Source organism: Equus quagga, unplaced genomic scaffold (assembly GCF_021613505.1).
Source record: "Equus quagga isolate Etosha38 unplaced genomic scaffold, UCLA_HA_Equagga_1.0 182122_RagTag, whole genome shotgun sequence".
Taxonomy (NCBI): Eukaryota; Metazoa; Chordata; class Mammalia; order Perissodactyla; family Equidae; genus Equus; species Equus quagga.
Window position 1 is genome coordinate 1 of NW_025797615.1, and position 24978 is coordinate 24978.

A 24978-nucleotide genomic window follows, 5' to 3' on the forward strand; every position below is an offset into this window, starting at 1 on the left:
CAGGCTCTCTGCACTGGGCTCCATTAGGTGTGGTGGTGCACACTGCCTGTAAAGTATATGTACATCCTGGTCACCCATGTGCCCCCAAGTGACTCGCCAAGTGTCCAATGTGTCTGAAAAGCAAATTTCCTCCTCCACAATGGAAACATCAATCAGAGCAGAGGGAAACACCCTTCCTACTGTTCGTGGGATAAAGCAGAGGTCCCATCTTTGGCCCTATGCTGTAAGTATGCGTATCTCTTCAATGAGGAGGGCTTTGATTAGCAAGCCTGAGGGGTCCTGCGTCCATGGGTGCTGGCTGTGGAGAATCATTAACTCAGGCCTTGGGAGGGGCTCCATTTAGAGAAAGACTCTGTAAGTTGCCAGCAGTGGCTTCTCTAATTGTGTGCAGCCCCCGCCGAAGACAATAGTTTCTGGTACAGAATGCCTTGGGCAATTTATGTTGACCACGGGAGGATTAAACTCTTGGATGCATGATGGGAGGCTGCTAAAGCCTCTATGATAAAGGAGTGGGGGGAGGGGGACACTAATGGTACTGAGTGCTATGTCAGAAATCCTACAGTGTTGTTTCTCAATCCAATGTAAGTCAATTTGTAACTGTTGTGTAAGCAAGCAAGCAGATCTGAGAAATCTGAGATGGCTGCATCACTGTGGCTGACAGAATGTGCCCATGACATGGGTTCTACCACTGCTTCTGTCACCCTCTCAGCTCACTGCCCCCTCCCGTTGCCTCAGAGGAATTTTGCAGAGTGGGACATGTGTGGATTTCTAAAGATGTTTCCAAGTCAGCAGGCACAGAGCAAGGTTTGAGATGGGAAATGAACAGCTGAAAACGGTCTATGGATGGCAATGAAAAAAATGATGCTGATGTACATGAACGAGGAGTCCACAGGCATAGAACCACTGTAATTCCTAAGGTTTGTCCAAGGAGGCTCATTCAAACTCAAAGGTTCTGGAAGCCTCTCACTAAGGTCATGTGTATGAGATGAGGGCAGGGGCAGCTCTAGGGAATGTTTTTTTTTTTTTTTTTACTAAGACAGGGCTGCAAGAAAGGCCTGCAGAGGACTGAGTCCTTCTTCCCCACTCCTCCAATTCTTCCTAAGAAGGATCCCACAGTGGTGGAAAGACTTGAGCACATTAAATCATGGTTCAGGAAAGTTAACATTCTCCTGGCATCTGAAAGCAATTGTGTTATGTGTTTTCTTTACTATACAGACATGTATACGTATAATAAAAATATATATAAAATATTTTTAGTGTATTTAGGAGTTTTCACACATGTATAGTAATACTGCATTCAAAAGATGGAAAATACATCATCATCCTAAAAGAACTTGCAGTGCCCATTTGAACAGGACCCTCCGATACATAAGTTGACACTAAAAAAATGGAAAAGATTGAACTTCCCTTGCTCTTCTAAACCTCAAAATTGTTAATGTTTCCCACATTTCCACAACATGTGCTGGATGTCTAGGCATACGGCAGTGAAACGTGTGAACAGCAATCTGGACTATGGGGCTTTGTGAACCACTGAAATAAGACGTTCAGTGACTCCTGAGATGAAAAGATGTTGAAAATCTCCCATTTCTCCTTTTATACTCATTAGGATACTACTCCAAATGATACCCTCTCTCTGCAGCTCACCTCATTACTCCTCGGATGATTGCCTCTAAACACCCAGAGCTGTTTTTGAGGTTTCCACTGCGAGATCACAGTGGACTTGCATAGTTATGACTCTAATGATAGAATACACTCAGGATGAGCTAGGACACTGCAGATGAAGGCAACTCTTTCTGTAAATGGGAGGAACTCCACGGTTTAGTGGGGTATAGCATATTCAGTCTGTACAGCAGCAAAATGAAAATGCCAAATACTATAACATTTTAAATATTTAAACGTAAGTGAAAATCCTCTCCTAGAATATTAAACACAAAAAAGACATCACAAATGTCTGTGGCCTAAATCAATATGAAGTTTTAACTCCCAGATAACAAGAATGACATCCTCACTCACCCCTACCCTCACAGAAAAGATATCTACCCACCTTGGCCTCCTTGTTAGCTTATACTGTTTTTACCTTTCTTTCAAGGCCCTTATTTCCACCTTACAAAGCACAGCTTTATCATTTGCTAGCCATCTCTTTTCCCACAAACATATAAACCCCATGACTGTGAGAATTTGTTTATTTCATGCAGCTATATATAAATCCTACCTGCCTTATTTCTCCTAAATTAGGTACATTGTCTCCATAGTGCATGGCATGTGAGGGATGTTGAAACATTAGCATCAAGAGCACAGTGTCTGAGAAAGAAAGGCTTGATTGGCACAGTGGTCCTGTTTCTCTCCCTTGCTAGGTGTGTATTGTCTCACAATTTATCTAAACTCAAAGGCCTGAGTTGAGGGCCTTTATTAAAAAGATATTAAAGAAGACATTAAAAATATTATGTAGTACACTAAGAAGTGAATTTATATATTTTAATTGAGATACTTTATGGTAAACAGTGTCTAAGACACCATGGGAAATACATCACTGGTTTGACTATAAGTAGGACAGGGAAAAGCTGCTCCAGAGGACCAGGAGCTGGCTGCATCCACTGCCAGGCCAAAACTTATCCTGGTGAAGAGAAAAATGTCACATACCTCCTGCATCAAATTTACACAGTTATCAAGGCAAAAGAAAGGGTATTTTGTAACCATACCAGAAAAACTGGTGAAAGATAAAATTCCAAATTATAAAAATGAGTAATATTCCCTTCTTACTAAAATGACTAACTGGAGCTTCTTACAAATTAACTTTAGTTCCACTACATTGTTTTTGTCTTCTAGAAAACAATGATTATGTTTACCAAAGATAGAATTGTTTACCCCCTCACAGCTTTAAATACAGAAAATGACTTGCTTTCTTGAATAGCAATCAAATCCACAAACACAAGCCAAAATCTTGTAAGATGTCCTTTTGAGCACCGTTTCTCTTAAACCTCTCAGTCCTTCATGATCTGTGGTCATTCTTATTAGAATTCATTACACCCCTCTCTTTGACTACAGATGCAATCCTGCAAGTTACTGGCAAGTGGGCACTGGAAAAACCAGGATTTTTAAATTTGGGGTTAATGGGGCTGGCCCCATGGCCGAGTGGTCAAGTTCGCGTGCTCTGCTGCAGGCGGCCCAGTGTTTCGTTGGTTTGAATCCTGGGCGCGGACATGGCACTGGTCATCAAACCATGCTGAGGCAGCATCCCACATGCCACAACTAGAAGGACCCACAACAAAGAATATAATACAACTATGTATCAGGGGGCTTTGGGGGGGAAAAGGAAAAAAATAAAATCTTTAAAAAAAAAATTCTGGTGGAGAAGTGGAACATATCTTTAAGTTTGGGGTTAAGAATGAATGAGAACTTACTTTCGTGACAAAGATTATAACCATAAAATAAAAGATAAAGTTTGCCTGAGGAAAAAATAGCTGAATTTGTATGCACATGATAAAATTGACTTATAATGTATAATGATTGAGAAACTTGCCAAGTATTTTGAAAATCCATAATAAATATGGATTTAATATATTCTCTGAGGAAATGAAAGCCACAATATTAGTTATTAACATACCATGGTTCAGAAAACAGTTGGTAAAATATAACAATGAAACAACTACAGAAGCGTTCATTTCACCAAGAAATGGATAGTTTTAATGACGTACAATCAAACATTATTGAAAATGCATTGAGTGAATACTTTTGGCTGCAAGTAATAGGAAACACACAGTCTTCCTGACCTGAGAAAAGAAATTATTCTCACATGGAAGAACTGGGTCAATGCAGCCTCTGCACAATGCAGGAGAGAAACAAACTTCTATATCTTTCTATGTCCCATTGTAGATGTCATGGTGAATCAGGGAAACATATTCACTAGCATAAAGTATTTACTATATAAATTAGATCTCATACAGATATCATCTAGAGAAGAAAGGAATCAGAGAATATCTCAACGAGAAAAGTCTGAATTAGGTTCCAGGAGGCCTTACAGAAAAATCCTAACCCTAATGGATTTTTGATGTGAAACTTCTGAAAACATCAGTGGAAAATACACCTCTATGAAAATGGAAATCTAACAGTTGGTATGGTTTTCAAGATACTCTTGACTAAAGGGCCAAAGAACCCAGAAAATGGGACAGAAAGTCGTGTCCTCAGAGCTCCTATGTAGCTGTCTCTCCCCCTGTGTGGTGGCTCCAAAATCTGCGTAATGCCTTGTTTGCTTTTGCCGTCCAAATCTCATGCAAGTGAAGCTACTGGTGAATTCCAGCATGGAACCATAAAGGGGACGGATTCTTAAAGATCTGGTTCTTAATATTACCCTCATCAACACAACATAATACAAGGGTGATATTTCCAGCTCTAGATTTTGTTGGCCTCTCACAGGCCTCTGCAAGATTCAAAGCCTATTCACCAAATACCAGACAGAAGGAAGGACAAAAAGGAAAGGCCCAAATACGAAAATAAGAATTCCCATGAAACTATACTCTTTGATAAACTTGCCACACATAAAACTTTGTTCCAAATGTTTAATAGCATGGAAAATAAAAACAGGCTTCTATACTCAGCACCCTCCAAAAAGAGTTTTCTCTGAGAAAAGAACAATATACACAATGGATGAGGCATATCCAGGAACTGCGATACAAGGCCAGTAAGAAAATCCCAACACACACAAAATGTCATTTTTCAATGGCCCCTTAATACAGAACACTTAAAACATTATAAAAAACAATTAAAGAGAAAATACTATTAACAGATTTAAGGAAAAAGATTACTACCTAGTAATCTTATATACTATTGATGAAGGATGACTTTCAGAATTATCTCACTTCAATATTCATTTCTGAAAGTAATTAATAGAAACCCACAATCCAATGCTGCACTTTAGGAAAGAGGCTGCGTAAACACAGTATGTTTACAACTTTTACCACAACTCTCTTATGTTGAATGTTTTCTAGAACATCATACACAAGTAAACTTCCATCAAGCTTTTTCATGACTTACATTTATATTTCTTTTTGGTAAGAGACTCACATAGAAGGATGTAGGCCATCTGAAGTCTTTCCCACGCTGTTTACATTCCAGAGGTTTTTATCAAGTGACTCCTTTTATGCCTTCAGAAAGAACTCAGATGACAAAAGGCTTTCCTGCATTCTTTATATTTACATGTTTTGCTCTAGTGTGCCTTCTCACATATCCTCATAAGTCTGTATGAGAAAGAAAGGCTTTCCCACCTTCCTGACATTCACAGGGTTTCTCTTCAATATGAGTTCTTTCATGTCTTCGAAGAGAACTGGGAAAACTAAATGCTTTATGACATTTTTCACATTCATACAGTTTCTCTCCAGTATGATTTCTTTTATGTATTTGGAAATTTTGATGAGAACTGAAGGCTTTCCTACATTCCTTACATTCATAGGGTTTCTCTCCCGTATGAACTCTTTCATGTCCTCGAAGAGAACTGGAAGAAATGAAGGCTTTATTGCATTTTTCACATTCATAGGGTTTCTCTCCTGTATGAACTCTTTCATGTCCTCGAAGAGAACTGGAAGAAGTGAAGGCTTTACTGCATTCCTTACATTCATAGGGTTTCTCTCCTGTATGAACTCTTTCATGTACTCGAAGAGAACTGGTGCGACTGAATGATTTACAGCATTCTTTACATTCATAGGGTTTCTCTCCAATATGAATTCTTTCATGTACTCGAAGAGAACTGCTACAACTGAATGCTTTACCACATTCTTTACATTCATAGGGTTTCTCTCCAGTGTGACTCCTTTTATGTACTCGAAAGGCACTGGGAGAAATAAATGCTTTCTCACATTCCTTACATTTATAAGGTCTATCTCCAGTATGAGAGATCATGTGTGATCGAAGGCTTGAGGGATCTCTAAAGGCTTTCCCACATTCCTTACATTCATAGGGTTTCTCTCCAGTGTGAGTTATTTCATGTACTCGAAGAGAACTGGGATAAGCGAATGTCTTACTGCATTTCTTACATTCATAGGGTTTCTCTCTAGTGTGATTTCTTTCATGTCTTCGAAAAGAACTGTAAGAAGTGAGTGCTTTATTGCATTTTTTACATTCATAGAATTTCTCACTAGTGTGATTTCTTTCATGTATTTGGAAAGCTTGAAGTGAAATAAAAGCCTTACTACATTCCTTACATACAAAGGGTGTCCGTCCTGTGTGAGTTTTTTGGTGTTTTTTTAAGTTAGCGTACAAACTGAAGGCTTTCCCACATTCTTTACATTCATAGGGTTTCTCTCCAGTGTGACTCCTTTCATGTATTTGAAATGAACTGGGATGAATGAAAACTTTTCCACATTCCTTACATTTATAAGGTCCGACTCCAGTGTGAGTGATCATGTGTACTCGAAGGTTTGTGAGAGCGATAAAGGCTTTTCCACATTCCTTACATTTATAGGGTCTCTTTCCAGCGTGAAGTCTTCCATGCATTCGAAAACTACTGGGATCACTGAAGGCTTTACCACAATTTTTACATTCATAGGGTTTCTCTCCAGTATGTCTCCTTTCATGAATTCGAAGAGACCTGGAAGAAATGAATGCTTTACCACAATATTTACATTCATAGGGTTTCTCTCCAGTGTGACTCCTTTCATGTATCTGAAAAGCACTGGGAGAAATGAATACTTTCTTACATTCCTTACATTTATAAGGTCCATCTCCAGTGTGAGAGATCATGTGTAAGCGAAGACTTGAGGGAGCTGTAAAGGCTTTCCCACATTCCTTACATTCATAGGGTTTCTCTCCCGTATGAATTCTTTCATGTATTCGAAGAGACTTGGAAGAAGTGAATGCTTTACCACAATTTTTACATTCATAGGGTTTCTCTCCAGTGTGACTCCTTTCATGTATTCGAAAAGCACTGGGAGAAATGAATACTTTCCTACATTCCTTGCATTTATAAGGTCCATCTCCAGTGTGAGAGATCATGTGTGACCGAAGGCTTGAGGGAGCTGTAAAGGCTTTCCCACATTCCTTACATTCATAGGGTTTCTCTCCAGTATGAATTCTTTCATGTATTCGAAGAGACTTGGAAGAAATGAATGCTTTACCACAATTTTTACATTCATAGGGTTTCTCTCCAGTATGAGTTCTTTCATGTATTTGAAGAGAACTGGGAAAAGGGAAGGCTTTCCCACATTCCTTACATTTATATGGCTTCTCTGGACATTTTTGATAGGCATGTGGTCTGTGTTCATTGTGACATCTAACATGCCTATTAAGGGATGAATGATGCATGAAGACTTTTCCACATGCACTGCATTTATACGGTTTTGCTGCAGTAGGTTTCTTTTTCAGTTTGAGATTGGGAAGAAGGCTGAAGTTTTCTCCACATTGACCACCCTCTTCACTTTCACAGAGTCTCTCTACCATATGACTTCTGTAAAAAATGAGCACATTATTAATGATTTCTTTATAACAATTTTGTATTTGTCATATTTATTGTGATCTATAGGAAAAGCTTAGGTTTTCTGCCTTGTCTGAATGCTCGGAACTTGAATAAACTGAATACTCTGCAAGAGTACCTCACCCCTGCTATTATCCAAACAGTGATAGTCACATATAGGGTTTATTAATACTGTTTCCAAGACAGCTACTTTGCAAAAGCTGAACCTCTACATCACATTTCAGAAAGCATATTCAGTGAAAATTTTCTAAGAATAGCTAAATTTGGAGCAACAGTTATTTGTTTTGTTTGCATCTTTTTAATATTTCATAACATACCAGGATTCTCACCTGAGACACTGCTTTCTATTGTGAGTGTGACTCACCTTAGTTTTCTCTCCTGCTTTTGATACTTTTCTTCAATATCATGATCTTCCCATGTTTTCCCTGAAATGCAGACTCCGAAAGTTGATTACAAAGTATTAGAAATTATAGAAAAAATTCTAGATTCTAAGACCATGATAAGCTATGACCATTTCTATTTTATTTACCAATATCTCACCTTTCCACATTCTACATCTTGGAACAACATTGACAGGCCAGAAACACTTGTCCTCTCATTTATGTAGTGAAGGAATGTCCTTGTTCTTACCTACTGAGGCCAGGTTCCTGAAGGTTTCCCACATCACATCTCTGTAGAGTTTCTTCTGTGAAGGATCCAGTAAAGCCCACTCCTCCAGAGTGAAGCTCACAGTCACATCCTCAATGGCCACCGAGTCCTAAAACATTACAAATATTTGTAGAGGAGGATGCATGAGATTAACAGCACTAGGCATCTACACTCTATGAGTAGGAAGGTTACGTATGATTCTGTCATCTCCAAACATTTATTCTATGATGTGATCATTGAAAACTCACTGGTTTTCTGTACACATTTCCTCATCAATTGAACATCATCAAGAACACATGGAAATTATTTATTCATTTTTACTGTGACCATATTAATTCATATTTCTCTGTAATGGCAGAGTCAAGAGCATGTTGGGAAATTACATAAATGCTACCTAATGAAACAAATATTATCATTATGAGACAAAAAGAAGAAAAAGACAGAACACAATATCCATGAAGCCTAGGACAACCCTCTTTAACAGAGGCTTAAATTACCCATAACGGGAATACATGAATGAAAATAAAAAAGGCAGAAATAGAAGAAACAACTGAAATAATAATCACCAAAATATCCTAAAATTAATGAGAGCTGGCAAACTGTACATCTAGGAAGCTTAGAGAACACTAAACATGATAAGCTACAAAAGTGCACACCCAAGATTATCCTATTGAAACTAGAGAAAAATTGAAGACAGGGAATATATTGAAAAGTGCCAGAGAAGACATACACCTTGGGTATAAAGAAACAAAAATTCAAATTAAACTGGACTTCTTTTCAAAAAACCATGCAACAAGAACAGAGTAGAGTGTTGAAAATAGAAAACCACTCTCTCAGAATTCCAGTCAAGGAAAATTATCCTTCAAAAACAAAGGAAATATAGTGGCTTTCTGGGATAAAATTGAAGAAATTTGTCACGAGTACACCTGCTTTGAATGAAATGTTCAAAAATTTATTGGAAAGAATGTAAACGATAAAGGTAAAGGATTACAAAAGGAAAAATATGAAGGTAAAATATCTTTTATATACTTACAATTAATATAACAAATTACATTTTGTTTCATATAATATTAGCAAAAATGTATTTGGTAATGAGCAGCTTATGGACAAGTGAAATAAATCACAGCAATGTGACAAGGGACATGATGGGGAAATAGGGAATACTGTGTTATGAAGTACTTGCATGTAGTGTAGTGGTGTAGTGTTATTTGGCAGAAAAGGTTGGTTAGTTATAAATGAGTATTGAAAACTCAAGGGCAAGCATTTTTTTTAAAAATGTGCAATTGATATTCTAACAGAAAAGAAAAAGAAGAATCATATAAAACGCTGAATTTCAGCCAAAGAAGGTGGAAGACAAAAAGAAACAAACAACAAGAGCAAGATATAAGAAACAGTAAAAGAGATATTAATCCAGCTGTATTAATAACCACCTTAATCATCAATGATCTTAATATAATTGAGAGATACAGTAATATCAGATTTATAAAAAACAAACTGAGTCATATACTGTCTATAAGAAATCCACTTTCAATATGAAGACACACATAGATGAGGGGTAAAAGGATGGAGAAAAATATCCCATGCCAACACATGTCAAAAGAAAGTTGACATATGTATATGAATAGATAATGCAGATTTCAAACCAAGGAAAATTCACAGATTGAGAGGGGCATTACATAATGATAAAGGGGTCTGTTCTCCAAGAAGGCACAGCAATACTTCATGTGTATGTGCGTAAGAGAGAGGCAAAATACATAAGGCAAGAGCTGATAGAATACAAGCAGAAATAGATGAATTGATTTCAATAGTTGGAGAATTCAACACCCTCTTATTATGAATTATAAACTCCAGTAGGCAATGAGAAAGGACAGAAGTGAATGGAACAGCACTGTGAAAGAAGTGGATTTCTTCATGGAACACTTTATGCTACAACAGCAAAATATACATTCTTCTCAAGGTCACGTGGAACATTCACTAAGAGAAACCACATTCTGGGACATAAAGCACACCTTGACAAATCTGAAAGAACAGAAATCACATAAAATATGCTCTCACACCACACAGGCATTCATCTAGAGGTCAATAACAAGAAGATAGTTGGAAAACTCCCAAATATGTGGAGATTCAACAATACATTTCTAAATAATACAAAGGATCAAAGAAAAAGTCTCAAGAGAAGTGAAAAATTATTTTCAATTAAATGAAATGAAAACAGAACATACCAAAAGTTCTTAGATGCAGCAAAAGCAGTGCCTAGAGGGAAATTTATGCCATTGAACAATTACACTGGGAAAACCAAAGATCTATAATCAAAAATGTAAGCATCTACCTTAGGAAACAATAAAAGGAAGAGCAAAGAAAACCCAAAATAAGCACAATAAAAACTAATAATAAAAATTAGAAAAGAAATCAATGTAATTGTCGGAAACCAACAGAGAAAATTGAACAAAAAAAGCTGGTTCTTTGACAAGATTAATAAAATTTTTAAATATTTAGTCAAGATAACCAAGAAAACAGGGAAGACATATTACTAATATAAAAAAGGAAAGGAGGGGGAAATAAAATAAAAAAGGATTTGATAAAATCCAACATCCATTTATGATGCCAAACTAGTAATAGGACTCTCACTACTTGAGAAGGAACACCTTTATGAATTCTGCAGCTAAATGGATAACATTTGTTCTATATGGCACAATTGTGTCTGTGAAACCTCAGAAAGAATTCATAACAAGAGAAATAACTCCTGGAATTAATAAGAGAGTATAACAAGGTTGAAAGATACATGAGTCAACAGCTTTCCTTATAGACCCACACAAATATAGTCAACTGATCTTTGACAAAGAAAGAAAAGCAATTCAGATGAAAAAGTAAGTCTTTTAGACAAACAGTGGTGGAAATAATGGATACCCACATGCAAACACACACATAAAATGAATGTATACAGAGAACTTACACCTTTTACAAAAATTAAGTCAAAACACATCACAGATCTAAATGTAAAATTCCAAAGGAATAAACTCCTAGAATATCACATAGGAGAAAAACTAGCTAATCTTGGGACTGGATGAATTTTTAGACACAAGCCAAAAAGCAAGGTCCAGAAAAGAAAAAAAACAAAATTGTACTTCCTTAAAATGAAAATCTCCTACTCTGAGAAAGACAGTAAGAGAATAAAAACACAATTTACAGAGTAAGAGAAAATCTTTGTAAAACACTTATCTGATAAATGAGTGGTATCAGAAATATCCAAAGAACTCTTAAAACTCAACAGTCAGAAGACAAACAACCCAACTAAAAAATGGGCAAAAGATGTGAAAAGACAGATCATTGAATAAGATATATAGATAGGAAATAAGCAATATACAAACATGCTTCACATGAAAAGTCATTAGGAAATTGCAAATAAAACAATGAGGTAACATCAAACACTTATTAAATGTGGAAAACTCAAAACAGTCAGAACACTAAATATCGTTGAAGATGCAAAGCTACAGGTAATCCTCATTCACTGTTGGCGGGAATGGAATTTGGTGTGCCTACAATGGAAGACAGGAACTTTCTTTGAAAACAAACTACACTGTTGCTACATGGAATAACATCCACCAATAAGGCACCTTGGTATTTTTCCAAATGAGCTGAAACCTTATGTTCACACAAAAGCTACATTTGAATGCTTATAGGTGCTTTATTCATAATTGGCAAGAGTTAGAGTTTTAAAGAAGGTGTCCTTCAAGTGTTGAATAGATAATCAGTGGTGTATCCATACAGTGAAATACTGTTTAGTGATAAAAGAAATGAGGTATCAAGCCATGAAAACACATGGAGAACCTAAAAAGTATATTCCTAAGTAAAGAAGCCAATGTGACAAGACTATGTAGTATATGATTCCAAGTACATCACATTCTGGAAAAGACAAACCATGAGCCAGTAGAAAGATCTTTGGTTGTGAAGGATTTGGGGGTTGGAGGGAGGCATGAGTCAATAGGTGGAGCACAGGGGAGTTTTAGGGAAGTGAAACTACACTCCATGATACAGAAATGATGGATCCATGTCATTACACATTTGCCAAAACTCATGCAGTGTGTAACACACAGAGTCATTGCTAATATACACTGTGCACTCTAATGCACCAATATGGGTCAGAAATTGTAACAAATGTACTACAGTAATACAAAACATGAAAAGTAGTGCAAACTGTGTGGATGCAGAGAAAAGGGTCAAGTGGAAAGTATGTAAATTCTGATCAATTTTTCTGTAAACCTGAAAGTGTTCTAAAAAATACTGAAGTCTTTCAAAAAAAAAGATGCAGACAGACTCATTACAATTCACCCCTGATGACTGAAACAGGACATCTTTGATTCAACTAATTTCAACTGATCTCAATAAGCCAGTTATGCTGCTCTGTGAGACTGAGACCCTTAAGGGAGGTGAAACTTCCATCAAATGCCTTGTTGGAGAGCACAGCTCTGTATCCTCTGAGAAGCACCATGGTCACTATCAGTCGTGTCAGAACTCCAAGGTGGATAACAAGTGTCCTAGTGGGTCCTTGTACTGTAGACCTAGTAATGTACAGACAAGTATTACCTTGATTTCTATTTTGAGTATCTCTGAGTCAAGAGATTCCTAGAGTTCTTTTACCACAAAGGGGCGCCTCTTAGACAATCATCCAAGAGTTTGTGAGCATATGTAGATGAGCCCAATTTCTGGCCAGTGGTAAGATGACTGCCTGATGTTTGTTAGCTCTAATGTTCCTTTGGTTTGGTGTTTCATCACGGATGTCCCAGTTAAGGGATGAAGAGCAGCAGCACTCTACTGAGCTCCATTATGCACAAATACGTATTGTCCTCGAAGTCCATGCACTCCCCAGTGCTGTATGTTCAGTTAATCCCAAGGAACTACCCAGGGAACCAAGGTGTCTGGGAGAGGGGTGACCTCCTTCAGCACCCTGGCATCTTGCAAGGAACTGAAGAAACACCATCCCCTCCTGCAGGTGGCATACACTGCAGGGTCAAGGTTAGGCTCCATCATATCACAAGTAGGGTCAGTAGCTGGGCTGAGCGGACAGGGTGCTGTTTCCAAGGCCAAAGGCATAAGTACCCTGGTAGAGCATCACATGCTCAGTGCTGTGAGAGCCTCTGTTTTCAAGAGATCTCAGTATGAGATGACAAAGCAGCTCTAATGGCATATAGCGTGGGGTCTAGAGCACTTTTTTCCATAAGAGGCCTACGGACAACTTTAGCCCCTCCTCTGAGAGCCTCACATCACTGCCATCAGGGTCAGAGGCCTCCTCCATGACAACTGGTTGGTTTATAGAGTGTAAGGACCCAGGCCTAAGTTGGGTTCAAACTAATCCCTTTGCTGTGACAAACTCAGACTGTGGTGTTGCTCACTATAACCCAGAGTGTCAGGATCTTTGTTGCAAAAGACACAGGGGCAGCAGCCGCAGAGTTACCTAGCGGTCCTGGTGAGCCCGCTGTGATCTCATCACCTACTGGCTGCATTTTCCTCTCTTCTCTTTTTCTTTGAAATAATTGGTTTGTAAGGAGTGACCTTTGATGGGCTCAGCTCATTGACAGGGTATAATCCTCCTCATAATCCTAGTGCCCCAAATATCAAGGCAACCCCAAGCTTAGTCTCACATTCACTCTAAACACAGATAGATTCCAAGACACTGACTGAGGGCCACATTGAGGAGGGCCTCATTTCCAGACTCCTGCTCTTGAGGGACGAGGAATTACCAAAACTGCCACCTTGGAGTCCTCTGTATGTAGAACCCAGGCTTGGTGGGGTCCACAATGAAACACAGGGCAGCACAGCGCCCAGGAGGAGCTGCCCAGCAAGCAGCAGCTCACAGTGCAGGAGCCTCCAGGCTTTCTCATCAGCCTGTCCAGGGAAGAAGGCCCAGGGGAAAAGGGAGGGCGAGGCTTAAATTGTCAGAAGTCAAATATCAAATATGTGGACCCTGGCCACTCATTAAAGAACAAACATGGGTGAGAAAAACAGGCATTCCCCCTGGCTTGCATTTTTATAAAGAAACACTAACAGGATGGTGAAGCAGTGATCAAAACTGGCCATGTGAGGTAGGCTGGAGTCAGAGCAGAGGAGCGGGGCAGGACGAGCAGGCGGGGAGTCTCCTTAAGGGAGTTTCCTTTCTTAGGAAAATTTTTAACCTTCCCATGCATTATTTATTTAAAATAAAGAGAGGAATTTATATACACTGACAAATAAAAATGGCAAGTAATAGGATGTACTGGAGTATATAAGGAAACCATTTTGTGTAAACCTAATTCGGCCTGACCTTGTCTTTCCAAAAGGGCCTGACCGAGGCCATAGAGCATGCATTGTATATCTGCTTTAGACATTCCCTATGGCAAGAACAAAGGCCTTTGAGATAAAGGTGCAACTTCCCTCCCCCTCCCAACGTTGGCATTCCCTTAAGGATTAAGCATCTTTCCTTAGGCTAGGAACTGATTGCTGCACTCACCTGTGACCACCCAGCTCGAGACAACAGACTTGCTTCCTGCTGCACAGACCCACTATGGGCTGTGTCCATCAAGCGCTGTGCTGACAGAGCAGTCTCCTGACTATTGTGGGAGGGACGTTTCAATCATATGTGAAACGTCCTGTATGGGGGTATATAACCACTCTGTACACCTCACTTCTTTGGTGCCCTTTCTTCCTTTGGGAAGAAAGGCCCCGGGCCATGGTCCTCAGATTTTAGCTCAGAATAAACTCTCCCAAATTTTCATTTATAGATTGGTTATGGATTATTTTCATCGACAACACCATATTTTCCTATGCTTGATGATTATTTTTAATTAACTTTTTGGATTTTAAAATTAATTTAACTTTAACATTTCTTCATAGGAAACCATGACAAGATTTAATCCTTTAAACACTAATAAACATAAAACAGCAAACCATAAACAACTTACAAATTCCTGTCTAACAAAAAGGAGAAAGGGCATTATCGTTTGTCCCTCCACTCTATTTCATACTGGAGATATTTTCAGGAAGGAGTACACTAGGGGTTTGCAATTAAGCCCTGCAATAAACTTGGAATTTCAAAGATTTACTTTATGTGTTTTACTTTATGTGTTAAGCTTTATGTCTTTCCTCATATCAATGCAAATAGAAATTCAAGTGTTTTCCTCACATCCATTAAAATAGGAATTCATTTGCCTTAGGAATAGTATACCCTTTTAAATGTCAAAGTTCCCTCAGAACATGGACACACAAAAACTGACATAAAAATGGAAAATGCACCTGAGAACTTAAGTACACCCATCTCATATCACGAGGTTCTCTTGTCTAAATGAAACAAAAACTCTATTTGGCTCCACAATGTTCCTGCCTTACTCATATCCTATCTCACAATCAACTTACATTTTAATTCCCCACCGCTAATGGAGACTAGAATCAAAGGGCTGCAACCTTCAATGGATAAAGGAATCTAAGGACAGAAACATGAATATTCGAATCAGCTCATAGAAGCAGCCTGCTTCTCTATAGTTCAGAAGGAAAACCCACGTTCAGAAAGTGACCATGTTCCCAGATGTGGGGTCCCAGCTGAGATGTCACCCCTACAGTGCTTTGGCCTAGTGAAGGAGGGTAGGGACCCCTGAGCAGCCACAGGAGTGAACTCTGGGAGCCCCACACACCCTCCCTCTCCTGTGAGCATGGAAGCACTGCCTCCCCCAGGTTCTCACTCTCACAAGTGAGGAAACTCTCAGCCGGATTCAGTTTAAGCTTCTGACCCACATGAACTCCAAATTCATAAACCTTTATCCACAGAACACATGATCTTCACAGACTTTCTCACTGTGCACAAATTATACTCTCAGTGCACCTAAAGTGTGAGTGCAAAACTCAAACATAACATTAAAATGTCCAGGCCTAAGAACCACAACCACAACCTCAGAAAGGGCGTCACTCCCCACCCCAGGAGCACATGCACCCCCAGCTTTCCAGGGCTCTGCAGCTCCTCTCAGGATCAAGGCTCCTTCCATGGGGGTGTGAGCAGTAGGACACCTGCAGGGGAGGCTCCCCAGGAAGGACAGCTGGACCTGCAAGGCTTTCCCTCTGCAGGCTCAAGGGGGCCTTAGCTTGGGTCTTAGAATGTGGGCCTCTGCTCCACCTGGAGATGCTTCGGATGTTGCAAAAATCACTGTTATTTCAAATGACACAAACCCAGTTTTTGAATAATCCAGCAAAATCACTTAAACTCAGTCTTTATGTGGAAAACAAGGAAGAGATTATGAGGCAGTTTTACTAGTTCAACTAAAAAACTGTAAAAATCTACTCCTTTCAGGAAAAAAAGTTAATTATTATCCCATGGCAAGAAATCACACTTGAACACTTGGGGTCTGCATGTCTATGTCCCAGAATTTCATTTAATAATATCCAAAAGTAAAGAACAGACCTCAGAAACTTACTACACACGTTCAGGGGAAGAAAGAGTGAAATGAGAATTCTCAACAAATGGAATGTAATACGAAAATGTTTTATTTTTTCTGAAATTCAGCTCTTTTTTGTCTGTTTTTAACTATTTTATATTGTCTTCCAAGGTTTATTGATTAAATATATCTACGGTTATTGAAAAATGGAGACAGACGAGTTAGTAAATCTTTTCTAGGTCACAAACCTAAAGAGGGGCGGTGCTGACAGGACAGATCACCCAGGAAAGTTTCTCAAGAGGAAGCTCCACCCAAAGGAGTGACAACTGCATGTCTGTGCCCAGAAAGACCCTGAGGGAGAGACAAGGATTTCATGCATTGTAGTTCCAGGTGGTTATTCTCTGCTTTCCTCTCATGTAAAATATCCATAGACAAATACGATCTTTAAGAAAGGGGCATCCATGGCTCTGGGGAATAACGATAAACAGCTAAAACACGAGTCTGTTTGATGCACCACGGAGGGCGAATAGTTGACAAGGATGCTGCGAATCCGAGGGGCAGGTGGCTTTGGGACCACAAGTAGCGATGTGAAAATTGAGACTGACTGGCAGCCCTGGAAGAGCTAGTCTGGAGGGACAGGGCTGTGGATTTGAGACCCTGCTCCCCAAATATTTGGAAAACTCAGGAAAAACTGGGCGCCTCCTGGGGAAAAAGGAGGCACTGAGGATCGCACAGAGTGCAGCTCCTCCCACGCAGGAACTCGAGACCAAGTCCCGAGTGTCCTGATGAGCCTCCCCGTGGTCACCCCACTATCTGAGAAGATGTGCGGCTGCGGGTGCAGAGCTGCCCAGAGAGGCCCCGGGGCCGAGTCACCATGTGCAGTGACGAGAGGATGCCTGGGAACGCTGGCTGTAGGCGCAGATCCGATGCTACAGCCGGAGGGGACTGAGGTCTGAGTAGCGCCACCTGCAGACCCAGATCCGCAGACGCTGGAGGCGACCGCAGGGAGGCCTGTCCCACCAGGGCCAGTTCTGACCAGCCCCTCCTCCCTGGCTCCAGCACACTCATCATTTCTAGGTCTCCCAGGTCACCCTGATTCCTTCCTGTAACCCCCACAGCCACAGGATGACAGGCTGCGGCAGAGCCACCAGAGGTTGTTAACAGCAGGTGACAACCAATCCAAAGCTTGGCAGGTGCATGAAGGGACGTCCCCTTCGGGGCCCTGCATCACCCCACCTACCTGCCCCAGCAGCTCCCCTGACTCGACAGTCCAGAAGGCCCTGGCCCTCACCCCCAGTAAAAGCTGGTGGAGGGCTGTGTGGCTCAGAGAACCAGCCTAGGCAGGTGGCTGGAACCTGACTCACCTGGCACATTTGCACTTAAACAGGCCATTTTCTGGCCTGGGGCTGCCTCTGTTGTTTTCACCCAGCTCTTTGTGAACAGTGGGCACTGGTGTGCACTGGGAACTCCTGTTTCCAAATGGAGCAAGTACAGACAAGAGGATGGTCCAGGCCAGGCCACACTGGAGCAAGAGGGAATGGCGTCCTTTAGGGATCAAGGGCTTGCCATAGGCTGTGAGGCCAATCATGGAACTGTGACCCTTATTTAGAAATGCAGACACTTAACTGTGACCTCACTATCTATAATAAAGAGTCAGGCTCCATTTTAAACTGTGATCCTTGCTAGCGATGAGCCTTCCGCCCATCCCTCCCCACCCCACTCATGTGGTACTCAACATAAAGAATCCCAGAGCTCTTGGCTCTGACGGGAAGTTTGAGTCCCACAGCCATAGCCTGGGAGCAAGGACTCTTCTCAGTCTGATCACAGGGTGTCACATGTGCTCATTAAAGTCTAAGGTGTACATATTATTTCGGAAGGAAATTTATTTCAGATCACTTTTTGCCCATGTCACTAGAGAGCTTTAAAATTTGTTAACCACTATAATATCTGGATCTGAGGAAACTGATCTTTATTTTCACTGCTATAAGAAAAACAATAAGTCCTTACGTAAGCATGGGATGCACCTGGAAATTCTTCCCCGCCTCGTCCCCCAGCTTTATTGAGGTATAATTGTCTGTATTTAAAGATTACAACGTGATGATTTGATATATGTATATAATATTCATGCTTGAAATTTGCTAAGACAGAATGAAGCATTCTCACCACACAAAGTAACTAAGAACCTAAGAGTGATGGGTCATATGGTAATGTTAAGTTTTATATCTGAAGAAATCCCAGACCTTTTCCCACAGTGACTACACCATTTTATATTCACACCACCCACGTGTGAGAGTTCAAATTTCTAAATATACCCTCAACAAAACTTGTTCTTAACTCACTTCTTGACTCTAGCCATCCCAGTGGTTGTGAAGTGCTATCTCACTGGGGTTTTGCTTTGCATTTCCTTGATGACTAAGGATGTCCAGCATCTTTTCATATGCTCTTGACCATTTGTCTATCTTCTTTAGAAAACAGTGTATTCAGATCCTTTGCCATATTCAAATTGAGTTATTTGACTTTTTATAATTAAGTTTTAAGAGATCTTTAGATATTTTCAATACCAGTTTCTTATCAGATATATGATTTGTGAAATTTTCTTTCATCCTGAGGGTTGTTTTCACTCTTGCCTTAAATATTTTACTTTTAATTGTGGTAATATACACATACCATAAAATTTACATTTTCACCATTTTTTAAGTGTATAGTTCAGCTGTAGCACATGTCAGAATCTGCTTTCTTTTTCAAGGTGAATAAAATGCCATTGTACATATGTGCCAACTTTTTCGATCCATTCATCTGCTGATTGGCACTTGAGTGACTTCTACCTTTTGGCTAATGTGAATAATGCGAATATAAACATGAGTGGACGTATATCTGTTTAAGACCCTGCTTTCAATTTTCCTTCAAGTCCTAGAAGTAGAACTGCTAGTTCAGATGGTAACTCAGTTTGCAATTTTTGGAAGAACTGCCAAGCTGTATTTCTTACCATCAACATAATTTTATGTTCCCAGTGACAGTGCACAAGAGTTCCAAAGGGTGTTTTCACTCTCTTGACAGTGTCCTTTGAGGCACAAAACTCATTAATGATGATGTCCAAATTACCTATTTTTGTTTTTGTTTTTGTTCTTGCTGTACTATCTACTAACTCTTTGCCAAATCTAAGGTCAGGAATTTACTCCTACATTTTATCTAAGTGTGTTATCATTTACTCTTATCTGTAGGTCTTTATCCTTTCTGGCAAATTATTGTATGTGGTGTCATATAAAGATGAAAACTCTTTCTTTTGCATATGGCTATCCACTTGGCCCAGCACAAATTTATGCAAGAATATTCTTGCCTAATTCTTGGCATCTTTTTCAAATATCAGTTGACCACAGACACATGGGTTTATTTCTCAGAACTCAATCTATCCCATAGATCTGTATGTCTATCCTCATGTTAGTACCACACTCTTACTCTTGCATATAACATGGTGTGAAACCAGGACATGTTACTCCTACCACTTTTTTTCTTTTTCAAGATTGCTTTGTCTAATCTGATTCCCTTGGCATTCCATGTAACTTTATGAGAGCTGACAAATTTGTATAAAGGAATAAGCTGGGATCATGACAGGCACGTGCTGAATTTCAGATCATGTGGAGAACAGTGGCATTTCACCTATGTTAAATTGCCTGATTCATGAAATTGAGATGTTTTCCCATTTATTTATACATTTTTAATTTCTCTTGACATCTGGCAGTTTTCTGAGTATTCATTTTGTACTTCTTTTGCTAAATTTATTCCTAAGTATTTTATTCATTTTGATTTTGTCAATACATTTCTTAATTTCATTATCAGGTTGTTCAATGCAAGTGTACAGAAATGCTATTGATTTTTATATTTTGATCTTGAATCTTATCATGTTGCTGACCTTAATTATCAGTTCTAATAATTTTCTTACTGGATTCCTTTCAGTTTTGTAAAAACAAGATGTCTCAGCTAAAATAGGGATAGTTTTACATCTTGGTAAGCAATCTCTATGTATTTCATTTCCTTGTCTTGCATAATGATTCTGGCTAAAATCTCCAGTATATTCTAGAATAGAAGTGGCAAGAGCAGACATCCTCCTTTGGTGCCTTATTGTCAAGGGGAAAGCATCCAGTTTTTCACAATTAAATACTATATTAGCTGTGGCTTTTCCATAGATGCTCATTATGATGTTAACATATTTCCTTCTAGTCCTGGTAATCTGAGTGCTTTAATCATGGAAGGGTACTGGATTTTGTCCACTATTTTCCCTGAGTCTTTTGAAATGATCTGCCACTTTTCCTTTTTATTCTATTGATATTCTTTATTATATAAATGGATTTTGAGATGTTAACCCAACTTCCATCCCTGGAATAAATCCCACTTGGTCATGGTATATAATTCTTTTATATGCTGCTGGATTGAGTTTGCTGGTATTTGTTGTACTGGCCTCACAAAATGAGTGCAAACTATTCTCTCCATTCTAATTTTAAGGAGTGTGTGAAGAGTTGGTACTAAATAATCTTGGAATGTTCAGAGAATTCTGTGTTGAAGCCATCTGGGCCTAGGCTTACTATGTGGGTGGCTGGTTGTTTACTAATTCAACCCCTTCGCTTTTTACAGTTCTATTCAGATTTTCCACTTAGTCTTGATTTAGATTCAGTAGTTTTTGTCTTTCAAGGGATTTGTCCATTTCATCTCAGTTATCTAATTTGTTGCCATACAATTGTTGATGGATTTCTTTTATAATCTTGTTTCTGTAATGTCAGTAGTAATATCCCTCTTTCTTTCTGATTGTATGAATTTGAATCTTCCTCTCTTTCTCTAATTCAATCTAGTTGATAAATTTGTTCATCTTTCTGTAGATCCCACTATGGGTCTCACTGATTTCCTCTGTGGCTTTTTGTATTCCTCATTTCCTTAATTTCTGCTCTAATTTTTATTTCTTTTTCTACTTGCTTTGGGTTTGGTTCCTCAACTTTTCAAGTTTGTTAAGGTGAAAGGTTACGTTATTGATTCAAGATCTCTCTTCTTTGTTAGTATAGGCATTAATGGCTATACATTTATTTCTTTGTACCTTGTTAGATGCAGGCCACAAACTCTGACCCTTTAGGTATGATATAATGTTCCTCATTATCTCTAATAATATATTTTGTTTTATAGTCTATTTTGCTAGATATTTGTATCATCTCTCCAGCTGTCTTGGGAGGGCTATTTCCACATGTATATTTTTGCTAGCTTTTTACTTTCAATCTGAATCTTTGAATCTACAGTGTGCTTCCTATACTTAGCATATTTAAATCACGGTTTGTTTAATCTGAGGTGAGAATCTCTCTCTTCTGTTTGGAAAATGTAATCCATTCACCTTTATTATTACTGACATAGTTGCAATTACACCTGTCATTTTACTTTCTTTTTCTACAATTTTCATGTAGGTTTTGGTCTCTCTTCTCCTCCTTTATGGTTTTCTATTGCACTCACTGAATGTTTTCTAATGTAGCATTTTAATTTTTAAATGACTTCACTATAATTTTGAAGGTCTTTTTTTTAGGGGTTGCTCTACTACTTGACAAATACTTCTTAATTTACAAGGAGCTTCAGATTTCTACTATTTCAATTCCAGTGATACAATCTTTACTCATATATAGCTCTATTCTCTTTTGCCATTTTTGTGGTATTATTGTTGTTATATAGTTTATACCTATTAATGATATAACCAATAATATATTGCTACACTTTTTTTTTTTTTTGAGGAAGATTAGCCCTGAGCTAACTGCTGTCAATCCTCCTCTTTTTGCTGAGGAGGACTGGCCCTGGGCTAACATCCGTTCCCATCTTCCTCTACTTTATATGTGGGACGCCTACCACAGCATGGCTTGCCAAGCGGTGCCATGTCCGCATCCGGGATCCAAACCCGTGAACCCCGGGTCGCCAAAGTGGAATGTGCACACTTAACTGCTGCGCCACCCGGCAGGCCCCTGTTTTCGTTTCTTTACATCGATATCAGTTAGCATCCTGAGTCACTTGCTTTCAACCTAAAGAACTCTTTCATTAATATCATAAGGCAGTTGTCTATGGACAATTTTTTCAGGTTTTCTTACTCTGGAAAGGTTTTTAATTCATCTTTATATATTACAAGGTAGTTTTGGTGAATATAGGATTCTTGGTTGACAGGTTTTTTCTTTGTGCATTTTGCATATGTTATCCCTCTGCCTTCTCGCCTCCCTTTTACCTGCTGAGATGTCACTTGTTAATTTTACTGGGTTTTCCTGTAAGAGTTGGGTAATTTTTTCAATTGCTGTTTTTTCCCCAATGTATAGTCCCTAATTTCCCATATATTTGCATGTCTCGTATTTTTGATGCAATCCAGACATTTTTGGTCATAAATTGTAGCAACTCTGGGTACAGGTCCCCTTCCTACTGGGACTTTTTATTATTGGCTTTATTTGTTCAGTTGACTAGGCGGATTATTTAAGTCTGTGTCCTCCACACAGAGTGAAAACTCTGATGTAGCTCCTAGAATCGGCATGGCTTTGGGTGTGTCTGTCATGAGACGGTGGCATTGGAGGGCTGTCTTCCTCTTTCATGGACACACCCAGTGGTTAAACTAGATCAACTGCTGGCTGCTTGCTCTAGTGTTTTCACCAATGTCCTGGGGGCATAACTTGCTCTACCAAATTGTCCAGTGAAATTCTGGCTTCTTTGCAGAAATACTTTCTGATGTCACTGACATTTGTTCTGACCCTTGGAAGCCTCCTCCCAGCAGTCTAATTCCCTGGTTCTTTCCAGAAAACTAGTCAGCCTACAGTCTAAGCTGTGTCTTCATTAAAATACAGAAACCCACTAATTTCACCTCATTCTCCACTTTCTTGAGAGTGTCCTCTGACTTGAATTTTCACAATGTTTTGCTGGCCAAGTTAATTCACTTGGGAAGGAATTAAGAGCTTTGTGTTTTATGGCTGGCTTTTCCCCATGTTCAGGTAAAATCTCTGTGCCAGGACTCTGGAGCTGTAGTGGAGACATCAGGAAGCCTCTCTGGGTGACAATGCCATTCTAGGGGCTGAGTGATCAGTGCAGTGGAGAGACAACAGCCAGAGTTGTCTTGATTGTCCCCCGTTACAGCCACCTCATGAGCTGGGGAAAGAGTGGTCAGTGCCCAGCATTCTCAGCACAGCATGAGCACAGCAGAGCCTTTGTACCATGAGGAGGGGCTGGGGCAAGAAGGGGTCCCCACATTTCACAGGAACCAACAAAGGACTTAAATTCAGCAACAGGTAGCTGTGGGCAGGATGGGTAATGTTGAAGTCCTGCTCCTCCTGGGAAAAAGCCCCCCTTCTGGAAGCTTAGGGAGGGAGAACCTTGTCTTCTGGTTCGGGGGGCAGCGCTATGGAGAGGAGGGCTCACTTGCTGAGCTGAGAGGAGGGAGGGAGTGGACATGGTTCAAACCCCACACACTCTCCCCTTTCTCACAGAATTTCCATTGATTTTCTTGAATAGATGTTCCTCGCTTGCTGTTTACTTTTAGAACAATTTCCAGAGGCTTCACACGGTTGTTTAAAATAATTTCCACCAGTTTCACTGGGGAGTGGGTCAGTGGAGCTCCTCATATTATTATACCCCCTAGTGCATTTATGAGTCTGCCCATATCAGCAAACCCTCTCCAGATTGATATACAATGGTACCACAAGCTGTAATATCACTTGTCATTGTACAGAGAAACAGAATTGAGAAAGTTAATTTTTTATGGTTTTAAAAAATGTATTACACACGTCAAAAAATTATCGTTTAGGTGATTAATACATAGAGCTGTGGCTTCACATTAACAATAAATCAGCCACTTGGTTATGAACTATTGTTAAAAAACAACCCACAGGCCCCAAATGGAGCCACTTTTCCTAGTACCACGTCCCAAAACCAGGGCTTAAGATCTCACCTACCTGCAGTTTCCACCTTCCCCAGGACTGCAATCTCAACTGGTCATCCTGGGAGTTTCTGGTCAGCACCAATGAGGCAATCTGCCACATGGGCTCCTCCATCCCCCAAAGGAAGATGAGATAATCCACCTATTAATCCCTATTGTCCCCAAAGGGAGGTAACCTCACCTAAAGTGATCCTTTTTTCTGTTTATGACTTCCCTATCCTATTTTAAAACTTTCCTTTGCTATAGCCCTTTGGAGCTCCTCTTGACTTGCTGGATGGGATGTTGCCTAATTGTCCAAGAGATCCAACTGGATTATTAAAATTTACTCAGTTGAATATTTTTTATTTCACAGATTTGGTGCAGCAACGGGATCCAAAGTGAACTTCTGACAGCATTTAGGGATAATGAGAAACACAGATGAGGTAACTACGAACCCTCTTTGAGTTATCTTTCTCGCCATTTCTGAGGATTGTGGATAAGTTCCTTCTTGCTTCTGAGCTCCACTGTCTTGCCATAACCTCCCAATCTAACTGGCTTCCCAGTCA

At 39.6% G+C, this 24978-nt stretch overlaps 1 protein-coding gene across 4 annotated transcripts in view; it reads right to left on the reverse strand.

Moving 5' to 3' along the window:
• Nucleotides 1-3764: 3764 nt before the first annotated feature.
• The window catches only part of LOC124233279 (zinc finger protein 709-like), a 41569-nt gene continuing 20355 nt past the window's right edge, over nt 3765-24978 (reverse strand). For 2 of the 4 annotated variants that reach the window (XM_046650446.1, XM_046650443.1), the window contains 3 exons: nt 8093-8219; nt 7827-7899; nt 3765-7435 (listed from right to left, as the gene is read on the reverse strand). In XM_046650446.1, the coding sequence (XP_046506402.1) occupies nt 5227-7435; nt 7827-7899; nt 8093-8219 (2409 nt within the window). In that variant the 3' untranslated portion in view covers nt 3765-5226. Of the gene's footprint in view, nt 7436-7826; nt 7900-8092; nt 8221-24978 lie in introns of those variants that run through there. The other 2 variants (XM_046650444.1, XM_046650447.1) reach the window with 2 other exon arrangements.